Source organism: Oncorhynchus kisutch, linkage group LG12 (assembly GCF_002021735.2).
Source record: "Oncorhynchus kisutch isolate 150728-3 linkage group LG12, Okis_V2, whole genome shotgun sequence".
Taxonomy (NCBI): domain Eukaryota; kingdom Metazoa; phylum Chordata; class Actinopteri; order Salmoniformes; family Salmonidae; genus Oncorhynchus; species Oncorhynchus kisutch.
This window is the reverse complement of record NC_034185.2, coordinates 53,474,169-53,496,964: the sequence shown is the minus strand read 5'-3', so window position 1 is coordinate 53,496,964 and position 22,796 is coordinate 53,474,169. Positions and strand designations below refer to the sequence as shown.

At 41.6% G+C, this 22,796-nt stretch overlaps 2 protein-coding genes across 13 annotated transcripts in view; both read right to left on the bottom strand.

Annotated features, from left to right (window-relative positions):
• The window catches only part of LOC109901251 (zinc finger protein 583-like), an 880,650-nt gene that overhangs the window by 141,569 nt on the left and 716,285 nt on the right, over window positions 1-22,796 (bottom strand). The gene's annotated exons all lie outside the window — the stretch shown is intronic.
• On the bottom strand, window positions 12,165-21,012 carry LOC116376433 (uncharacterized). Its single transcript, XM_031836610.1, has 3 exons — window positions 20,500-21,012; window positions 20,024-20,154; window positions 12,165-19,829 (listed from the first exon to the last, which is right to left on the bottom strand). The coding sequence occupies exons 1-3, from the start codon at window positions 20,771-20,773 to the stop codon at window positions 18,627-18,629; spliced, it is 1,608 nt and encodes a 535-aa protein (XP_031692470.1). The 5' UTR covers window positions 20,774-21,012; the 3' UTR covers window positions 12,165-18,626.

Sequence of the window (22,796 nt, the reverse complement as noted above, 5' to 3'; positions counted from 1 at the left end):
GTTGACAGTGCTGAATAAAATCTTAGACATGAACTCACTCATAAAAACAGCCGCTCTTTGCTGTATTCTTTGAAAGTCTCTCTCTGGTAATGGTTTTAAAGTTATGAATTCTTTTGTATCAAACTTTGCTGTGGCCGGGGTCGTTATTAAAGAAGGATTTTTTAGCCTTGAGACATGGATTGTGTATGTGTGCCATTCAGAGGGTGAATGGGAAAGACAGAATATTTAAGTGCCTCTAAATAGGGTATCGTAGTAGGTGCCAGGCACAACGGTTTGTGTCAAGAACTGCAATTCTGCTGGGTTTTTCAAACTCAACCGTTTCCGATGTGTATCAAGAATGGTCCACCACCCAAAGGATATCGAGCCAACTTGAAAACTGTTGGGAAGCATTGGAGCCAACATGGGCCAGCATCCCTGTCAAACGCTTTGACACCTTGTAGAGTCCATCCTCTGACGAGTCCATGCTCTGGGGTGCAATTCAATATTAGGAACGTTTTCCTAATATATACTCAGTGTATATTAGTCCCGTGGCTAAGTGTAACATTTTAAGGATAATTGTGATTTTTGTGATTGAGGCCCCACATTTCACACACAACTAGCTAAAGTGTCATAGCAGTCTTTACATATTACCCCACCTGGCGGCCATTTCCAATATGGCCGCCAACCAGCTCCATGGGGCCATATTAGACAGGATTCACATGGCCATATCTACAGTTGAAGTCGGAAATTTACATACACTTAGGTTGGAGTCATTAAAACTCGTTTTTCAACCACTCCACAAATTTATTGTTAAAACCTCTTGGGGCTAGGGGGCAGAATTTTCACTTTTGGATAAATAGCGTGCCCAATTTCAACTTCCTGCTACTCATGCCAAGAATATAAGATATGCATACTATTCAGATTTGGATAAAAACACTATGAAGTTTCTAAAACTGTTTGAATCATGTCTGAGTATAACAGAACTTATGTAGCAGGCAAAACCCAGAGGACTAACTGTTCAGAATTTTGTTTGTTTTTTGCCTCTTTCTGTTCCCTGAGTTGTCATTGCCAAGGGATATTTCTTAGGAACCTGTTTTCAGTTCCTACCTCTTCCACTGCATGTCACCAGTCTTTGGAATTTGGTTGAGGTTATTCCTTTGTGCAATGAAGAAATAGGCCAACTAGGAACTGGGTAACACTTTTGTGAGTTGCGCAAGACGTGAAAAGTAGCGCTGGTTTGTTTTCATTCCTGTATTGAACACAGATTGCCCAGTCTACAATTTGATCGATTATTAACGTTAAAAAATACCTAAAGTTCTTTATTACAAAAGTAGTTTGAAATATTTTGGCAAAGTTTATAGGCAACTTTTGAAATATTTTGTAGTGACGTTGCGTTTTTTGTAAACTGTGTTTTTCTGGATCAAACGCGCTTTATAAATTGACATTTTGGATATATATGGACAGAATTAATCAAACAAAAATGACCAATTGTGATGTTTATGGGACATATTGGAGTGCCAACAAAAGAAGCTCGTCAAAGGTAATGGATGTTTTATATTTTATTTCAGCGTTTTGTGTAGCGCCTGCAGGGTTGAAATATGCTAATTAACAAAATGTAGTTTTGGCAAGTCGGTTAGGACATCTACTTTGTGCATGACAAGTCATTTTTCCAACAATTGTTTACAGACAGATTATTTCACTTTTAATTCACTGTATCACAATTCCAGTGGGCCAGAAGTCTACATACAAAGTTGACTGTGCCTTTAAACAGTTTGGAAAATTCCAGAAATATGTCATGGCTTTAGAAGCTTCTGATAGGCTAATTGACATCATTTGAGTCAATTGGAGGTACCTGTGGATGTATTTCAAGGCCTACCTTCAAACTCAGTGCCTCTTTGATTGACATCATGGGAAAATCAAAAGAAATCCGCCAAGACCTCAGAAAAAAAATTGTAGACCTCCACAAGTCTGGTTCATCTTTGGGAGAAATGTCCAAACGCCTGAAGGTACCACTTTCATCTGTACAAACAATAGTACGCAAGTATAAACATCATGGGACCACGCAGCCATCATTACCGCTCAGGAAGGAGATGCGTTCTGTGTCTTAGAGATGAACGTACTTTGGTGTGAAAAGTGCATATCAATCCCAGAACAACAGCAAAGGACCTTGAAGATGCTGGACGAAACGGGTACAAAAGTATCTATATCCACAGTAAAATGAGTCCTTTATCGACATATCCTGAAAGGCCTCTCAGCAAGGAAAAAGCCACTGCTCCAAAACCGCCATAAAAAAAAGCCAGACTACGGTTTGGAACTGCACATGGGGACAAAGATCGTACTTTTTGGAGAAATGTCCTCTGGTCTGATGAAACAAAAATAGAACTGTTTGGCCATAATGACCATCGTAATGTGTGGAGGAAAAAGGGGGAGGCTTGCAAGCCGAAGAACACCATCCCAACCGTGAAGCACAGGGGTGGCAACATGTTGTGGGGGTGCTTTGCTGCAGGAGGGACTGGTGCACTTCACAAAATAGTTTTTCCTCCCTCATGATGCCATCTAGGTGGATATATCGAAGCAACATCACAAGATATCAGTCAGGAAGTTAAAGCTTGGTCGAAAATGGGTCTTCCAAATGGACAATGACCCCAAGCATACTTCCAACGTTGTGGCAAAATGGCCTAAGGACAACAAAGTCAAGGTACTGGAGTGGCCATCACAAAGCCCTGACGTCAACCCTATAGAAAATGTGTGGGCAGAACTGAAAAAGCGTGTGCTAGCAAGAAAGCCTACAAACCTGACTCAGTTACACCAGCTCTGTCAGGTGGAATGGGCCAAAATTTGCCCAACTTATTGTGGGAAGCTTGTGGAAGGCTACCCAAAATATTTGACCCAAGTTAAACAATTTAAAGGCAATGCTACCAAATACTAATTGAATGTATGTAAACTTCTTACCCACTGGGAATGTGATGAAAGAAATCAAATCTGAAAAATCATTCTCTCCTATTATTCTGACATTGCACATTCTTAAAATAAAGTGGTGATCCTAATTGACCTAAAACAGGGAATTTTTACTAGGATTAAATGTTGGGAATGATGAAAAACTGAGTTTAAATGTATTTGGCTAAGGTGTATGTAAACTTCCGACTTCAACTGTACATAAATAATTTGTACCTAAAGCCCAATGATTTCCTAAAATGCTTGAGAATACAATTAAACATCCCAAATATTCCATTTACAGTGCCTTGCAAAAGTATTCAGACATCTTGGATTTCTTCACATTTTATTGTTACGAAGTGGGATTAAAATAGATTTAATTGTAATTTTTTTGGTCAAAAATCTACTCAAAATACTCATGTCAAAGTGGAAGACAAATCATTTTTTAAGATAAAAAAAATATGCTAAACTAAAATATACTCCTTGCACAAGTCTTCACCCCTTTGTTTAGGCAAGCCTAAATTAGTTCAGGAGTGAAGTTGGGCTTAACAAATCCCATAATAAGTTACATGGACTCACTCTGAGATAATAGGGGCTGATTTGATTTTTAAATGACTAACCCTTCCTCTCTCCCCCATACAGGTCCCTCAATCAAGTATTGAATTTCAAGCACAGATTCAACTACAAAGACCAGGGAGCTTTTCGAAAGCCTCAAAGAAGGACAGTGATTGGTAGGTGGGTAATAATAACAAATCAAACATTGAATATCTCTTTAAACATGGTCAAGTTAATAATTATGCTGTGGATTTTGTATTAAACCATCCAGACACAAAGATAGTCGTCCTTCTGAACTGAGCTGCAGGACAGGAATTAAATTGCTAAGGAATGTTACCTTGAGGACATTGGCGATTTAAAAACCGCTAGAGTTCAATGGCTGTGATGGGAGAAAACAACTGAGAATGTATCAATAACATTGTAGTGACTCCACAATAATGACCTAAATGACAGCGTGAAAAGAAGAATACAAATATACAGAGTCAAAATATTCAAAAACATGCATCTTGTATGCAATAAGGCACTAAAGTAATACTGCAAAAAATACTCTGCAAAGGTATAAAAAAATATCCCCTCAAAAAGCCTTATTTTCAAGCATGGTGGCAGCTGCATCATGGTATGGGTATGCTTGACTTTGGCAAATACTGGGGAGTTTTTCAGGATAAAAATGAACTGGATGGAGCTAAGCACAGGCAAAATCCTAGAGGAAAACCAGAGTCTGGAAGAGGAATGCACCTTTCAGCATGCCAACACAAAGCCAAATATTTGTGTTGGCTAAATCTACACTGGAGTAACTTACCAGGAAGACGGTGAATGTTCTTGAGTGGCCAAGTTACAGTTTTGACTTAAATCTGCTTGAAAATATATTGCAAATATTGACAGCGCTTTAAGAATTTTGAAAATAATAAATGGGCAAATATTGCACAATCCAGGTGCGATGCTCTTAGAGACTTACCCAAGAAGTCTCTCAACTGTAGATGCCAAAGGTGTTTTCTAACATATTGACTCAGAGAGCTAAATACTTATGCAATGACTATATTTGAGTTCTATAATTTGTATTAATATATTATTTATTTTTTACTTCATTACAAAATGTAAAGAAATCCAAGGGGTCTGAATACTTTTGCAAGGTACTGTATATGTCATCTTTAAAATGTTAGTTGAAAAGTGAAAAAAAAAAGTGCCCCAAAAAATCTACTCATATTACGGATTCTTGAATATACAGTACTTTCATACACATTTTTAGCATTTCCATTTAAACACTTAAAGAACAACTGCCCCTACAAACCAATGAATCCCTTTGAAAGCGGCCTGTGGCATCAAGTGTCAAAATGTACAAAGTGTAAATAGGATAATGTTTGTCATAAAGGCAACCTTCTAAAACTGAGTTTAGAACCTTTGCGTCACAACGAGTAAATTAAGGTTGGGTTTGGATTACAATTATGTCAACAATTCATGCCCCCTTTTTGCCTAGTGGTGGAGCTCGTTTTGTATGGCCGGTGCCACGGGTGGGTGTAGATTTTTTTCCCCAAGGACCAATGGAATGGACTAAAATAAGCAAACTCCACCCATCTGGGGCACTGGGCCATGCAAATAAAACTCGACCATTAGCACGTGGTGGCAATGTGTTATCTACGAAAATACTTGGTGAGTTCGCTTTGCGTGGCCCTGTGCCCTGGGTCAGCGGAGAGCACTTCTTTGGAGGACCAATGGAATGATCGAAAATCAGCAAACCCACCCACTCGGAGCAGCCGGGTCATGCAAAACAAACTCGCCCACTGGAATGTCTTTCCCAGACAGTGGTTAGTAACGTTACTTACCCTTTCTCTGGAAATAGATACTCTAGTGAAAATGGCAGTCTTTGTCTAGAGAATCATTGTACCATCTAAACCTCTGAAATATATTTTCCCTAACCTAAAATATATTGTATCTGTTTGAAGCTGGTATAAATAGGGAAGCATATAAATAGTGCACATAGTCTAAGAAGCGGTAGATCTGTTCTATCATTCAATGCTAATGAAAGCTCTAACTCACATTTCTATGTGAATTTGGTCCAGTCGCCCCAAAAAGTTACATTGCAGCTTTAAGGTCAGTTACAACTACTTCTGGTACAAAGTCACAGATACTTACAGATCCTTTGGAAATAATTGGTATATGTCTAGAAGGTAGTCGGCACAGAGCAATACCAAAGTATTTCATATAAGAACTGTGGACGCCATGTGCGCCTCACAAAATACCTTATACAACTCCAAGGGGCCCATGTCCAGTTTGACATTGTACAGAAAGTCAGCAGGACCATTGGAGAGCAGACATACCTCATGCAGCGATTTAATGAAGACTGTGAGCTGAAGCCAGAGTCTGGAAAGCACCTAATCTCAAGTATTTTTTGTATTTTTTGTTATTTAACCTTTATTTAACCAGGTAGGCTAGTTGAGAACAAGTTCTCATTTGCAACTGCGACCTGGCCAAGATAAAGCATAGCAGTGTGAACAGACAACAGAGTTACACATGGAGTAAACAATTAACAAGTCAATAACACAGTAGAAAAAAAGGGGGAGTCTATATACATTGTGTGCAAAAGGCATGAGGAGGTAGGCGAATAATTACAATTTTGCAGATTAATAACACTGGAGTGACAAATGATCAGATGGTCATGTACAGGTAGAGATATTGGTGTGCAAAAGAGCAGAAAAGTAAATAAATAAAAACAGTATGGGGATGAGGTAGGTAAAAATGGGTGGGCTATTTACCGATAGACTATGTACAGCTGCAGCGATCGGTTAACTGCTCAGATAGCAGATGTTTGAAGTTGGTGAGGGAGAGAAAGGACTCCAACTTCAGCAATTTTTGCAATTCGTTCCAGTCACAGGCAGCAGAGAACTGGAACAAAAGGCGGCCAAATGAGGTGTTGGCTTTAGGGATGATCAGTGAGATACACCTGCTGGAGCGCGTGCTACGGATGGGTGTTGCCATCGTGACCAGTGAACTGAGATAAGGCGGAGCTTTACCTAGCATGGACTTGTAGTTGACCTGGAGGCAGTGGGTCTGGCGACGAATATGTAGCGAGGGCCAGCCGACTAGAGCATACAAGTCGCAGTGGTGGGTGGTATAAGGTGCTTTAGTGACAAAACGGATGGCACTGTGAAAAACTGCATCCAGTTTGCTGAGTAGAGTGTTGGAAGCAATTTTGTAGATGACATCGCCGAAGTCGAGGATCGGTAGGATAGTCAGTTTTACTAGGGTAAGTTTGGCGGCGTGAGTGAAGGAGGCTTTGTTGCGGAATAGAAAGCCGATTCTTGATTTGATTTTCGATTGGAGATGTTTGATATGAGTCTGGAAGGAGAGTTTGCAGTCTAGCCAGACACCTAGGTACTTATAGACGTCCACATATTCTAGGTCGGAACCATCCAGGGTGGTGATGCTAGTCGGGCATGCGGGTGCAGGCAGCGACCGGTTGAAAAGCATGCATTTGGTTTTACTAGCGTTTAAGAGCAGTTGGAGGCCACGGAAGGAGTGTTGTATGGCATTGAAGCTTGTTTGGAGGTTAGATAGCACAGTGTCCAAAGACGGGCCGAAAGTATATAGAATGGTGTCGTCTGCGTAGAGGTGGATCAGGGAATCGCCCGCAGCAAGAGCAACATCATTGATATATACAGAGAAAAGAGTCGGCCCGAGGATTGAACCCTGCGGCACCCCCATAGAGACTGCCAGAGGACCGGACAGCATGCCCTCCGATTTGACACACTGAACTCTGTCTGCAAAGTAATTGGTGAACCAGGCAAGGCAGTCATCCGAAAAACCGAGGCTACTGAGTCTGCCGATAAGAATATGGTGAGTGACAGAGTCGAAAGCCTTGGCAAGGTCGATGAAGACGGCTGCACAGTACTGTCTTATCGATGGAGGTTATGATATCGTTTAGTACCTTGAGCGTGGCTGAGGTGCACCCGTGACCGGCTCGAAAACCAGATTGCACAGCGGAGAAGGTACGGTGGGATTCGAGATGGTCAGTGACCTGTTTGTTGACTTGGCTTTCGAAGACCTTAGATAGGCAGGGCAGGATGGATATAGGTCTGTAACAGTTTGGGTCCAGGGTGTCTCCCTCTTTGAAGAGGGGGATGACTGCGGCAGCTTTCCAATCCTTGGGGATCTCAGATGATATGAAAGAGGTTGAACAGGCTGGTAATAGGGGTTGCGACAATGGCGGCGGATAGTTTCAGAAATAGAGGGTCCAGATTGTCAAGCCCAGCTGATTTGTACGGGTCCAGGTTTTGCAGCTCTTTCAGAACATCTGCTATCTGGATTTGGGTAAAGGAAAACCTGGAGAGGCTTAGGCGAGTAGCTGCGGGGGGGGGCGGAGCTGTTGGCCGAGGTTGGAGTAGCCAGGCGGAAGGCATGGCCAGCTGTTGAGAAATGCTTGTTGAAGTTTTCGATAATCATGGATTTATCGGTGGTGACAGTGTTACCTAGCCTCAGTGCAGTGGGCAGCTGGGAGGAGGTGCTCTTGTTCTCCATGGACTTCACAGTGTCCAAGAACTTTTTGGAGTTGGAGCTACAGGATGCAAACTTCTGCCTGAAGAAGCTGGCCTTAGCTTTCCTGACTGACTGCGTGTGTGTATTGGTTCCTGACTTCCCTGAACAGTTGCATATCGCGGGGACTATTCGATGCTATTGCAGTCCGCCACAGGATATTTTTGTGCTGGTCGAGGGCAGTCAGGTCTGGAGTGAACCAAGGGCTGTATCTGTTCTTAGTTCTGCATTTTTTGAACGGAGCATGCTTATCTAAAATGGTGAGGAAGTTACTTTTAAAGAATGGCCAGGCATCCTCAACTGACGGGATGAGGTCAATGTCCTTCCAGGATACCCGGGCCAGGTCGATTAGAAAGGCCTGCTCACAGAAGTGTTTTAGGGAGCGTTTGACAGTGATGAGGGGTGGTCGTTTGACTGCGGCTCCGTAGTGGATACAGGCAATGAGGCAGTGATCGCTGAGATCCTGGTTGAAGACAGCGGAGGTGTATTTGGAGGGCCAGTTGGTCAGGATGACGTCTATGAGGGTGCCCTTGTTTACAGATTTAAGGTTGTACCTGGTGGGTTCCTTGATGATTCGTGTGAGATTGAGGGCATCTAGCTTAGATTGTAGGACTGCCGAGGTGTTAAGCATATCCCAGTTTAGGTCACCTAACAGAACAAACTCTGAAGCTAGATGGGGGGCGATCAATTCACAAATGGTGTCCAGGGCACAGCTGGGAGCTGAGGGGGGTCGGTAGCAGGCGGCAACAGTGAGAGACTTATTTCTGGAGAGAGTAATTTTCAAAATTAGTAGTTCGAACTGTTTGGGTATGGACCTGGAAAGTATGACATTACTTCTCAGGCTAACTCCTCCCCCTTTGGCAGTTCTATCTTGACGGAAAATGTTATAGTTGGGTATGGAAATCTCAGAATTTTTGGTGGCCTTCCTGAGCCAGGATTCAGACACGGCAAGGACATCAGGGTTAGCAGAGTGTGCTAAAGCAGTGAGTAAAACAAACTTAGGGAGGAGGCTTCTGATGTTGACATGCATGATCTTACTTGTTCATAAATTGCATGTTCACTTTTCTCCTTGACTTCAATAAATAATCCAGATTTGGAAAAGTCAATGATCAGTGGATTGAACGACTTTAATGTAAATTAACGTGAAGTTGCCATTTTTGGCTGAGCAGTATTTCTGTCTGTAATAAAGCCATTTTGTGGGGAAAAACTCATTCTGATTGGCAGAGCCTGGCTACCCAGTGGGTGGACCTATGCCCTCCAAGGCCCACCCATGGCTGCACCCCTGCCTATTCATGTGAAATCCACAGATTTGGACATCATTTATTTATTTTAATTGACTGATTTCTTTATATGAACTGTAACTCAGTAAAATCTTTGAACTTGTTGCGTTTATATATATATTTTTTAAAGAAAAAATTCAACTGCTTACCTAACTTCTTCCTCTTTTATCCTCATCGCCATATGTAGTATCTTGTAATCTACTACAAAAACTCCCCCCTACAGAAGACACATTCATCCAATGACTTTTGTGTAATGTAATGGAAATGAGAGTCATGATCAAAGACTAGAAGCGATTATGCATAAAAGGAGCATTTACAATAAATCCAACCAGGTCTAATAGCTGAAGTGAATGATATTATATATAGCCTATCAACGTGGGATGATGGCTAACCACTGCGTGAATCAACATGCCAACAGTGACATGTGATGCAGTGATGAGAAACAAGTACAGAAATAGGGGAAAGCGAGGTGTGTTGTCACACTTTTCACGCTGTCTAACATTTACTGGGCACAATACATCACAATGGTATAAATGTCATACCAAATGAAAGAAGGAAGTCTTGGGCACATATGTTGTAATGACATCTTCATGTGTTATTTCAGTACAGAGTTGTAGACCATTAAATAGAGAGTGTGTACTTGTGACAATTTGCCCCATCCGCGGGTATATTGTCACACTACGTCGGGTAAATCGTCACATTGGATTATCAACAAATAAGAACACAACTAATTAATTGTGAATATCAAAATAAAAACAATCATGCCTAGAGAATCTGGCAAATCATGTATTTCAATCAAAACAACAATACTGACAGAGCACACATTAATTAAGTGGTACGACCACTTTACTTTGAACTTTGAAAACGAACGTTCTCTGGCGTAAAAATAGATCCACTGTACTTGTTGGAATCGGAATGTAATGCAATGCTGCAGATAAGACTTTAAACATTTAAGCAAGTTAACAGAACAGACGTGGTGTTTAAATACACTAATGCACAGTTTAGTAACAGCCTATACGACATACATCCGTATCTGACTAATCAAACTCATCTTCACAGTTCTGGCACACATAAATTGCCTGGCCTGAGGTGCAAGCATCACGGGCCCATTTGTTGCATCTCACACACTTCACACAAGTCTCCTTTGGAAGGCTGTTTGAAAATGGCTCCACACAGATGAGGCAGAAGCACTCCTCACCTGATGATGACTCTATGATTTTTATCTGCCTTCTTGTTCTTTGCAGATCCAGATTTTGACTCTCCCCCTTGCTTCCCTTTCCTCGGAAACAGCCTTTTGCTAGATTGCGCCATTTTCTTCCATTGCAAGCTGGTTTTCAGGGCCAGCTTTTAGATATGGCCGGATGTCCTCTGGAGTTGGTAGTCTGCTGTCAGAAATGGGATTGCTGGGCAAGGGTGAGCTGGTGCTAGCATAAGAACTGGATCAGGTCTGTGTCTGAGCTCGTGCAAGGCAGGGCTGGAATGGTGCTGGAACCTGGCAGGTTGGTGCTGGGGCCTGGCAGGTTGGTGCTGGGGCCTGGCAGGGCTGGAATAGTGCTGGGGCCTGGCAGGGTTGGTGCTGGGGCCTGGCAGGGTTGGGTTCTGAATGGGGCGATCTGTAACGTAGGATGGCGCAAACTCGGTTTCCAGAAATACATGACTGTTGTAAGGTTGTACCCCAGTCACGCAAAAGCCAGTCTGAATGTTCAAGGGAGTTGCAGCCAGAGGATAGGTGATTGCACAATCCCAGGAATTTCATAAATTGACATTGTCTTCCCGGGATTGTTCCTCATACAGGCATCACACACGGTGTTGATGTGCCTCTTTAGCGGCCCGTAGACAGACCTGTTTAAGGCTTGAATCTGATGAGATCAATGGAGTGGGAATGACAGCATAATTATGCCATTTTTTGGGGCATAATTGAGTTGTGTCTTTGGCTATGCCGGATTAAGTGATATGACATGCTATTCTATAAAATAATTTATCCGTAATTAATATTACCTGATTGAGCTAATCATGTAAATGTAATTAACTAGAGTCGGGTACCACGAAATAATATTTATAGAGCGGTTATCTTCCATATAAACTCTTAAAGACCTAGTAATATTGTACATCAATAGCAGTCAATATTAATCGTCATCTTAATTCAGTCTCATCTGAAAGTTGTAAATTCTTGGTTATCTGCACGAACCCTGGCTAACAAGTTGAATCAGCAATACAAAAATTGGGTTTAATTATTTATTTACTAAATACCTAACGAATCACACAGAATTACACATACACAAAATTAAATCATAAAATCATAACGTGATTACAAATTACAGCAAAAGGAAAATGTCCCTAGCTGGTTACACAAAAGAAAAGGGGCTGGGTTTGAGTGAAAGAGCGGGAAGACTGAGGAACAAAGGGCGAAGCTGTGCTATCATAAATACAGTATCTTATGCATTCTAAATTACTGCCCATTTTGGAAAAGGAAAATGCAATAAATATTTACTCTGAGCTGCGCTTCGGTAGGTTGGTGGTAGATGGAAGGCCGTGTTGCCCAACCGAGTCCTTTGTCCTTTGAAGAATGTCTCTGCTGGTAAATTGAATATGTTGTAGTAATGTCGTTGTGTGGTAGGCAGGATACTCTGTCTGTTCCTTCCTAACCCTCGTTTGCAGCGGCTGTTGCTAACTCAACGGCTAGGAGGTATTATTTCTGTAGTGAATAAGAGTTCAAAGTTCATACCATTCGCAACCAAAGCTCACGCTGATGTTTGCTTCGTTCTGTAGTTATTCTGAACCATTCTGACATCAGGACCGCCGTCCTCGGAACAGGAGGTTACATTGTCGTCAAGGCTTTATATAGGAAGGGAGAGGAGGGCGTGTTTGATTTTTTTTATAGCCCATGTCCCTTCACAGGGGCGGGCCACTGATTGAGCAGAGCCCTACCCTATGAAAACCCAAATCTCACATTTTAGAAGATAAAATCACATCTTATCCCATCATGAATAATTTCATATTCAAACATTTAAATTGAACAACAATTCCATGTGAATCCAATAACTCTGTAGGCGTGTTGGCGTGTTTTGCACCGGTTTAAAGTGTTTTGCATTTGATTTGGAACCGGGCTGTCTCCAAGGCTGAGTCAGGTGCCCACAGCTCTGTCCGAAGAAGAAAGTTGGTTTAAAACAAAAGTGAGTTATCTGCCTTCACAATGAAAACTAGCTTGAAAATTCTACCATTTATTTGATGTAAAATAGATATGTTTCTGGACATGCACCATGCTGCCTTGTTGACATGACCGAGAAGTGAAGATAATTGTTAATTTGAGAAAGGTGGTACTCCCTTCACGCTTTCGTCCGATGACCTAATGCGCTATTGCCCGGTTCAATTTGGGCCAGCGTAAAATAATCACCACAGAGCAAAACAGCGGGCTGTCAAGGTCCCGCCTATTCCTATTTGGATTGGTGGATATTTTGGATTATTTGAACTCTTTTTTTTTAAATATTCTATGAGGGTGTTGACATTAACCGCCTGTATTGAATGGAGAGTGAGACGCTATACTAGCCTAATGAATAAGCATGATCGAATATCAACAGGGACAACTTCGATACAAAGTGTTTTTTCTGAAAGTTGCTGGGATGTTATGTGCATCAAATAGTACACTCTTAACAACCTCAGCATTACGAAACTTATATTATATCAATTAAGACTCATGTATCAAATTAAACATATATTTGTTGTTCTTTACTAAATTCGACACCCATTGACCTATATTCAAAAACTCCTCACTTGCTTAATAATTAATGATCTGCTTAACAAGGATAGATTTTGGGCGGAGTAAACCCTCTCGCTTCCCCTTTTCCTCTGATTTGAGAAAATGTTCACTTGTTTAAATAGCCTAAAGTTATCAACTAGAGGATCATGATTCTACAGTACTGCGTGGATAGTGAAATGAGAGGAGGTGGGCCAATTGAATTAGAACCATTGTCTAAATCTCCCGGCAAAAGTTTCCTCCGAAGCGCAGGCTGCAAGAGAAGGTAACTTGCACAATTAGCTACGATAGGCAAAGAAAGGCATGTCAATGTATCTGAACCGAGACAATGTGAATGAGTTGCCGAAAACAGTTTCTGAAAAAAGCAAGTGAAAGAACATGGGTAAAATTCACATTAAATACATCCCAAGATTTACGCCCATTTGTTCAGAGAGAGACCTGTGATAATTACAAGAGTGAACCCATAGGGTTAACAGTAAGCGTGAGCAATGTGCATTATTGTGCTGTGCTTATAGGCCATAAGGTAAATAGGTAAATGACATTCTGCACATCGCTAACAGGAAAGAGATTAAAGAAGACTTAATACTGATAATGATATGTTTGTATTCATTCCCACAATGCCCATAGAATAGGAAACGATGTGAATTATGTTATGCTTACTGGATGACGTTAAACCAGCATTCAGACCAGCTTTACTGATTGAACCTTGGTAAAATACATTCCCTGCAATGATACAAAAATAACCAATTCAGTCTGTACAAAGTTGATTTAAAAATTAAAAAAAATAAACAATTGTCATACTCACATAACTTTTAGTACAGTACTTTTATTGGACAAAAATATACATGTGACAAGTAGAATAATATTACTCACTATGGTATCACTTGACCACTTCTGTAAATCTGGAACCCTCTCTTTGATAAAATGAATTTTAGAATACTTTGGAAAAGGTTCAACATTACATTACACACAGCTTTACTAATTCCTGTCAAGTAAAGATGAAGTAAGGCATTATCATTATCTCACTACAAAACACCAGCATCAACCTCAAGGGACATAGTTGTCACTCTTCATCAGTGACGCATTTTTAGACACAATCACACCAACCATCACCATATCATCTACTCTGCCTCATCATACTCATTCCCTCCTCAGTTCACCTCATCCAGTTCCCTACTACATCCAAAACCAACAGAATTAATTACTAACTAACTCACTAAGACTACATTACATGTCACGATACTCTCTACATGGGCAGTGTGCATTTTCTGCTGGTGTAGCTCCTCTCTGAGAATCTCTTCCCGCAATGCGTACAGGCAAATGATGTCTCTTCCATGTGGATCTTCAGGTGCCTCTTCAGCTGGTGCTGGTGGGAGAACCTCTTCTCAAACTAGGGGCAGATGTAGAATTTCTCCCCTGTGTGGACTCTCGTGCCTCTTCAGGTTGGACCGGTGGGAGAAAACACAGCACGCTAGCTGTACATAAAGACTTCCAGTCCTTGCGCTAAGCTAGTTAGCACTGCCTCCCGAAATTACCTCTAACGTCCTGTATACTGGACTCCGATGTAAAAATGGTATCCACGAGTTCTGACTCTGGGGAAGTAGATACAATTTTTTGCCCAAATCCCCAACTATCCCTTTAATGGTTTGATAGTCCAAAGGCATGGTCCCACACTTAAGACAAAATTAATCAAGACCTGGGCCCGTATCCACAAAGAGTAGGATCTTTCCAAATAATTGTCTTCATTATGATCTAAAAGGAAAACTCATCCTAGATCAGCACTCCTACTCTCAGACACTTTGTAGATACCAGCCCTGACCTAATACCATTCAGACAGTAGTTCACAGTAGGCTCACCTCAGTGAGACTGTGTGTGGTCCTGTGCTGCTCAGCTGCTTCCTCTGTAGCTCGAGGAGGAGGTGTAGCCTGTTTGGCCTCCATGACCATATTCCCCTCAGGGTTCCCCATACCCTCCTCACACCCCTCCTTCACCAGCAGCACCTCTGGACCAATGATGTGTTCCACCCTGTGTTCCAGCCTGAATTCCAACTTGATTAAATAGATTTTTCACCCATCAACACACCTTAATGACAAAGTGAAAACATGTTTTTAGAAAGGTTTGCACATTTATTTAAAATGAAATACAGAAATAACAAATTTATGTAAGCATTCACATCCCTGAGTCAATACATGTTAGAATCACCTTTGGCAGTGATTACAGCTGTGAGTCTTTCTGGGTAAGCAAGAGCCCTGACTTTTTCAAAATTGTGTTGTGTTACAGCCTGCATTTAAAATATATTAAATTGAGATTTTGTGTCACTGGCCTACACACACTACCCCATAATGTCAAAATGGAATTATGTTTTTAGACATTTTAGCAAATTCATTAAAAATGAAAAGTTGAAATGTCTTAAGTCAACCCCTTTGTCAATATGTGTGCAATAAGTGTTTAGCATGGTTTTTGAATGACTACCTCATCTCTGTACCCCAGACATACAATTATTTGTAAGGTCCCTCAGTCGAGCAGTGCATTTCAAACACAGATTTAACCACAAAGACCAGGGAGGTTTTCCAATACCTCGCAAAGAAGGACACCTATTTGTAGATGGCAAAAAAATAAAAAGAATCTGACAATGAATATCCCTTTGTGCATGGTCAAGTTATTAATTACACTTTGGATGGTATATTAATACACCCAGTCACTACAAAATACAGGCATCCTTCCTAACTCAGTTGCCGGAGAGGAAGGAAACCACTCAGGGATTTCACCATGAAGCTAATGGTGACTTTAAAACAGTTAGAGTTTAATGGCTGTGATAGAAGACTGAGGATGGATCAACAACATTGTAGTTACTCCACAATACTACCCAAAACGACAGAGTGAAAAGCATTCATGTTTGCATTAAGGCACTAAAGTAAAACTGCAAAAAATGTGGCAAAGAAATTAACTTTATGTCCTGGGGCAAATCTAACACAACACATCACTGAGTACCACTAATCATATTTTCAAGCATGGTGGTGGCTGCATCATGTTATGGATATGCTTGTCATTGGCAAGGACTAGGGAGTTTTTAGGATAAAAAGAAATGGAATTGAGCTAAGCACAGGTGAAATCCTAGAGGAAAACCAGGTTCAGTCTGCTTTCCAACAGACACGGGGAAAAAAATTCATCTTTCAGCAGGACAATAACCTAAAACACAAGGCCAAATCTACACGGGAGTTGCTTACCAAGATGACATTGAATGTTCCTGAGTGGCCTAGTTACAGTTGTGACTTAAATTGACTTGAAAATCTTTGACAAGACCTGATGGCCAACAACCAACTTGACAGAGCTTGAAGAATTTTAAGAAGAATGTGCAAATATTGTACAATCCAGGTGTGCAAAGCTCTTAGATACGTACCGCTGCCAAAGATTATTCTAAAATGTATTGGCTTAGGGGTTTGAATAGTTATGTAAATGTGATATTTATCTTTTTCATTTTCAATACATTTGTAAACATTTCTAAAAACATGTTTTCACTTTGTCATTATGGGGTAATCCCTTTTGAAATCAGGTTCGAACACAACAAAATGTGGAATAAGTCAAGAGGTATGAATACTTCCTGAAGGCACTGTATTTTCAGATAAGCGATGGTAGCCTATCCATTTGGCATGTAGCTAGCTAGCTAAGCAAACATGCGTAATTTAGCTTGCTGTATCAGGAGATTAGGCTCGACATCGGCAAGTCCTCGTCTTGAAAAAGGTGTCAGTCGGACTACTGTCATCATCACTATAGATGGCATGCAAATGAAACAATATTTGGATATAGCCATCAAGTTTATCCCCTAAAAGTTAGCTTGTTAACCAGCCATATTGATGTGATCTGTTATTAGCTAGCTAGCCAATTTGTCCATCAATCAATGTAGCCTATCATGTCTGTCATCAGCAATCATGATTACACACACTGAAAAACAATGTTGAAAAGGGGATAATGTTCGCTAACTTAGCTAGGTAGGCCTATGTTGGTTGGAGAAAAATTTACATTAGGTCAACTTACCACTATGTTTAGCCAACTGTACAAAGTTTCTAACTTGCAAAGTAAACATGATCAGCTAACATTACATCGGTAAATGTACCCTTCTGCTGCTTGACAGGCAGAGCCCACAAACAATGGGAAATGAACCTAAACCACTCATACTTGTCAGATATAAAAGTTAATTATATCACTCAATTATCCAATTAAAAGTGGCCCCTATTGAGAGATATCGTGGGCTACCCTCGCATATCTGAAATTACATGATCAATTGATGTTTTCTGATCATTAAAAGCATGCAGTTACTTGCTGTATAACTCTGATATAGCTAAATGTGCGCAATTCTTTTGCATGGACATTTGTAGTTCTGACAATGCTCTTCAAGAGGTGATGATATTACATCCAAATAGTTAACCTTTATTTTGCAATCCCTTAAACGGCATGCAATTGTCAATGGCTTTAGAGGAGCTATGGTCTCCTTGCCCCCCAACAGGCAAATCGAACACTCTGCATCTTATTGGGATATTTGATTGATAACGACCTATTGGCCAGTGAGAGGCTTCAAAGCCACCAGTCGGCCATATTGGCACTCCCCAGAAGGCGCAGTCCTCCATAGGAATTAATGGAATTCTACAGTATTTCAATTAAATGTTTCATGGACAAAATTACATGTATTTAAAGCTGTACTTTGCAGAAATCGCTCCGCCATTTCGTGTTTTTTATTTATTTGTAATAGTTCACCTAATTTCAGTTTGTGATAAAACAAGTAAGTATAGTGTAGAGAATCATTCTACCATCTAAACTGATGTGAAATATATTTTCCAAAACCAAACTTATTGTATTGTCAGTTGTTTGAAGCTGGTGTAAGAAACTGTAAGTAAAAGACGCAAAAACTATTGCTTCTTAGACTTGATTTCAATGAGAATAACAGATCTATAACTCACATTTCTATGTGAATTTGGTTGGGTCGCAGCTTCAAGTATTTTTTGTTGTTGTAGTAAGGACAGAAATATTAGAAGCTTTAAAAAAAAAAAATACTTAAGGAAAATGTTTTTAATTTTCCTTTTGAAATGTTTGTTTAACACACATAATATAATTTAAAAGTATGCAATAAGGTGTCTGTAATAATAAACAGGGCAAAAACAAATATAGACATTAATAAATGCATTTGGGTAGCTTCCCAAATATATTTTACAAGGGTGGGGGAGTGCCAAATGAAGGAGTGGTTTCAAAACAGCGCCCCTTATCAGTCATCTAGTGTAATATATTAATTATCTCTGGACCCTCCTCTTGAAAGAGAGAGGTGATACAGATTACACAGACATAGATGCACACCCAGGTAATAAACACACTATCAACATGGAGAGCTTACCTATCCCTACATCGTTTGAGTCCTATACTGTAGTTACTGAATAACTTAATTGTTGCTAAACCCATCATGTTGGACATAAATTATGTTGTGGGTAAATAAGAGTCAGCTATGGTAAGTCAAAAGTAATCGGTGGATCTTTTCTGCTGGCAATTCATTAATCTTTGTCTTTATTGCAGGGTATTCCATCTATCAAATGGAATGGTTACTTTCTATATCATAGAGTGGCATGGTTTTTCTGCTGGTGTATCCTGAGGTATCTCCTCTCAGAGAACCTCTTCCCGCAGTGCGTACAGGCAAACGGCCGTTCTCCCGTGTGGACCTTCAGGTGCATCTTCAGGTTGCCAGCCAGGGCGAAGCGCATGTGACACTGGGTACAGCTGAACGGTTTCTCCCCTGTGTGGACCCTCTGGTGCATCTTTAGGTTGTCCTGGCGGGAGAACCTCTTCTCACACTGGGTACAGCTGAAGGGTTTCTCCCCTGTGTGGACCCTCTGGTGCCTCTCCACCTTCTGGGGGCAGCTGAAGCCTTTGTTACAGAACATGCAGAGGAATCGTTTCTCTTTACTATTGCCTGATGTGGCCCCTTCTCCCTGAACCTGGGCGCTAGCCCTGTCGTTTGAGTTCAATACCTGATCGAAAAGGATCTGGCCGTGTGAATCGGAAGGTGCCATCGACGTGAACACTGGGTCACGACCCCTGAACGCATCTAAAGAGGAGTGGGTGGCGACATTTAGATTTGTCTCTAAGCTTCCCCTGTAATTTAAGAAATCTCTGCCCTGTGAGTGTCCGTCTCCTAGGTGACTATCTGTATTCCATGTGGGAGGAGCATCGCCCTCCACTTTCACCTCATCTACCACTATAACCTCCCCTTTCTTATCTAGGCACCCTTTAGAGTATACACTACTACTGTACCGGTTCCAGTCCTCTCTAGACAGATCAGTCTGTGTCTCTAAACCCAAGGGCATTTTGCCAGTATCCATCTCTGCAGTGTAAGAACAAGATGGATCATCACTGCCAGTGTCTAATGCGTCACCATCAACATCCCCACGGGAATTAACCGTCCTCTGGCTCTGGTGAAATACCGGTAAATATTCTGAGCCGGGAGCAGGAGGACAGCCCAGTAGCCCTAGTCTCTCTGGGTCTGATCTGTGGTCAGATCCTGTGTGTAAGAACCTGTGTGTTACAGTTACAGTCTCTGTGTCGGTCTCTGACTTGAGGACGGCGTTCTGCGTTCCACTGACCTCCGTGATGCTGTGTCGGGTCCTGGGCTGCGCTGGGGTGGTGATGGTGTCCTCTGTTGCTACAGAGGGCGTTCCAGACGCTGCTCCAGTCTGTATGTCTCTGCTGTGTCGTGGGGGTTCCTCTCCTCCAGACCTCTCCTGTTTGACCCCAGGACCTACAGCCTCTGGATCTGCAGACTGACATGAGGAGATTATTATTGCTACATGAGTTGAATTGGATAACAATGTCGTAGGGAAGTCTCACAAGCTCCCCTATGGCAGATAAATAACGATGTACATGTAGGAAAGTGAATAGCTGAGCCTTTCTGAAATAAACAGCCACATTTGATTTACAAAGTAACACATTTTTTATGCAACACTATGACACTAACCTCTATCACGATAACGTTCTGGGTTGAGGTTCCACTTCTCTCATCAACAGTGATTGGTTGGTCATCTCTCCATGTGTTGTGTCCCGCTGGCTTCACAAAGCTCCTGTTGCCTCCAGTGTGATGTCCTTCACCTGGGAGTGTGATTGGGGGAAAATAGGTGGTTAAGTTAGCTATTGTCAATGCTCAACACTATATTGTACAATATTGACATGGTCTACAATTGACAAGGATGTAAGGTAACACTTCTGGTAACTTATTGATGTACTATTTATTGATTGATGTATTATGTTAGATGAATCACATTGTTTTAATTTAGTAAATAATAGGAAATGCAGTAAATCAATAATCTGGTTAGAATATCAGTGTCTTTGTGCGAGATAGCTAAAGAATTATTGCATAGTATTTGAAAACTGACCAGCTATATATATGACTGAATGGCAACAGGCCACACAGCCTCGGCCTTCTGCTAAATGTACCTCTTGCCATTCCTCTGTATCGGTCGAGGATCTTGATACTTGGACGACTGGCGAGAACGCGCTCTCGCACTGTCCTCTCTGCGCGCTCCCGTGCCACCTTCAGTTCCAGTAGTTTCCTCCGCAATACCATGTTTTCTTTCTGGCTTTGAGTTATTTCCAAACGAAACACTGCATAGTCGTCATCTACGAGTTTACATATCTCTGCCACAGCTGCATTCGCTAGCACCTCCATAATGGAGGCAATTTGAGTGTGAAAAACCATACAGTTAGCCATTGTTAGCTAACGTTAGCAGCTAGCGTTACCTAGAAAACATCTATTTTTTTATCTATTTTTTAATCTATCAACCAAATCGTGTCTCCAACGCGAATTAAACACTACATGTGGTAAGTGTGTGATGCTGTGCAGTTAAATTAGTCATATTTTAAGTTCCAGTGTGTTTATAAACGTCTAAATAACAACAATAAAAACGCTATCGTGAAAATTGTTCTTGTTGACGTCAGTGTACTTCTTTGTGTGAGTTTCCGGCAGACTATACAAGTATTACTGCCTTTCACAGGTCGGAGTGTGAATGGCACATTGTCACACAAAAAGGGGAATAAATCTCACCACCATCTAATCCAGGGGTGGGACCTGATTGGTGTCACACTTTTGCCCCAGCTAACAAACATGACTCCAATAGTCAACTAATTATTACCTTCAGTTTAGAATGCAATTAGTTTAATCAGCTGTTTGCTAGGGATTGGGGAAAGTGTGACACCACTCTGGCACCTAAGGACTGGAGTTGCCCATCCCTGATAACCCCACAGATATACCCAAAAAACGCACCACCCCTATCCCACTACATTAGCCCTACCAGATCCTACTCCAGGCCAACAGACCGGGAGCATGGAACCCCTTCTCTTAAAACCTCATGTAGATCCCTTGCACCCAAAAATGTCTCTGCTACTTCCACTACCACATGTATTTTCTGGGATTCACGCTTCATCTGTGCAGTACAATTAACCATAGCGATAAACACAAGAAATCCTACCTTACTAAAACTCATCCTCTCTGGATCCCTCTCTTATTCACAAGGGGGCTCCCAGTCTAATCATTCACCCTTGGGCTATCCTATACTCTCTTCACTTCCGCAGAACAGGACATTTTCTGCCCCACTCAAACTCTGGCACTTCGGATCCCCAGCTGCATTGGCTCCCCCACAGGGGAGACTGCTTTCTTTATCCCAACTTTACACTACCTCTGACTATGCCCTCCTGTACATTTCCCACATTGTGCGATCTCCTTTCTACACACTGCTGCAACATGTCTGAATCCTTAGCACATAAAGCACCGTAGCGGGTTTGGAACATAGGCCCTCACAGTTTAGCAAATATAACCTAACCTGACCTTATCAGGTAGAAGCTCTGTGTCAAAGCTCAACAAGACAGACTGTATTCTCAGTCTCGCCATTGCCACCAGGTCTACGTCTCACCAAACAGTGGGTGTCACAAACACCAGGGATATAATTTTTCATTGGATCCACCTCTACACTCAATGCTACCCCACTGATCACTCCTCTGAGTGGCACCCTGCTCCGGAGAGCAAGGCACTACACATGTCGATCCCAGAAGCACATGACGCGGTTTGTCCGCTGCCTCTGGGCGGAGGATGCACAAAAAAGCTAAACAATTAAACTTCTCAAAACTTTGACAGATGTACAGTTCCCAGTTTGACCTTTACTCAGCTTGAAACAATGTACAGGCTGGCCAAAAAGCCAGAATACACCTCTCAGAGCAAACGTTGGAAGTCTCTACCACACCTGTCAACGCAGGTACTTCATCCTGTTCCGGCTCACTTCCAAACTCCATGTCACACCCTCGTTGGTTATTTGTTGTAACAGGAGACAGGATCTCACACTCTGTAGTGGATTTGTACTCTTTAACACCATTACTAGGTATATATTCAGAAGATGTAGGTTTGAGCCTGGCGCCTTCCCATTCTTCCACGTTTGTGTTATAAGACAGAGGGAACTAGACAAATCATAGAGATAGATAGAGGACTCATCTTTGTATCTGTGCCATTATAGCTTCAGTCATAGTATGGGCGGTACCATTGAGGCAATTTTTTAATTTATTTTTATTGAACCTTTATTTAAAAAGGTACAGAGATTGTTCTGTCCACTGGTGGATCTAAATATTTTTCCTCATAAATCTGGACCCCAACCAAGGATTATCAAAAGTTGCGCTATACATTCTTGGACAACCCAAAGATTCCTGGATGCCCTTCCAGACCCCCTCCACCTACCAAAGGACGTCAG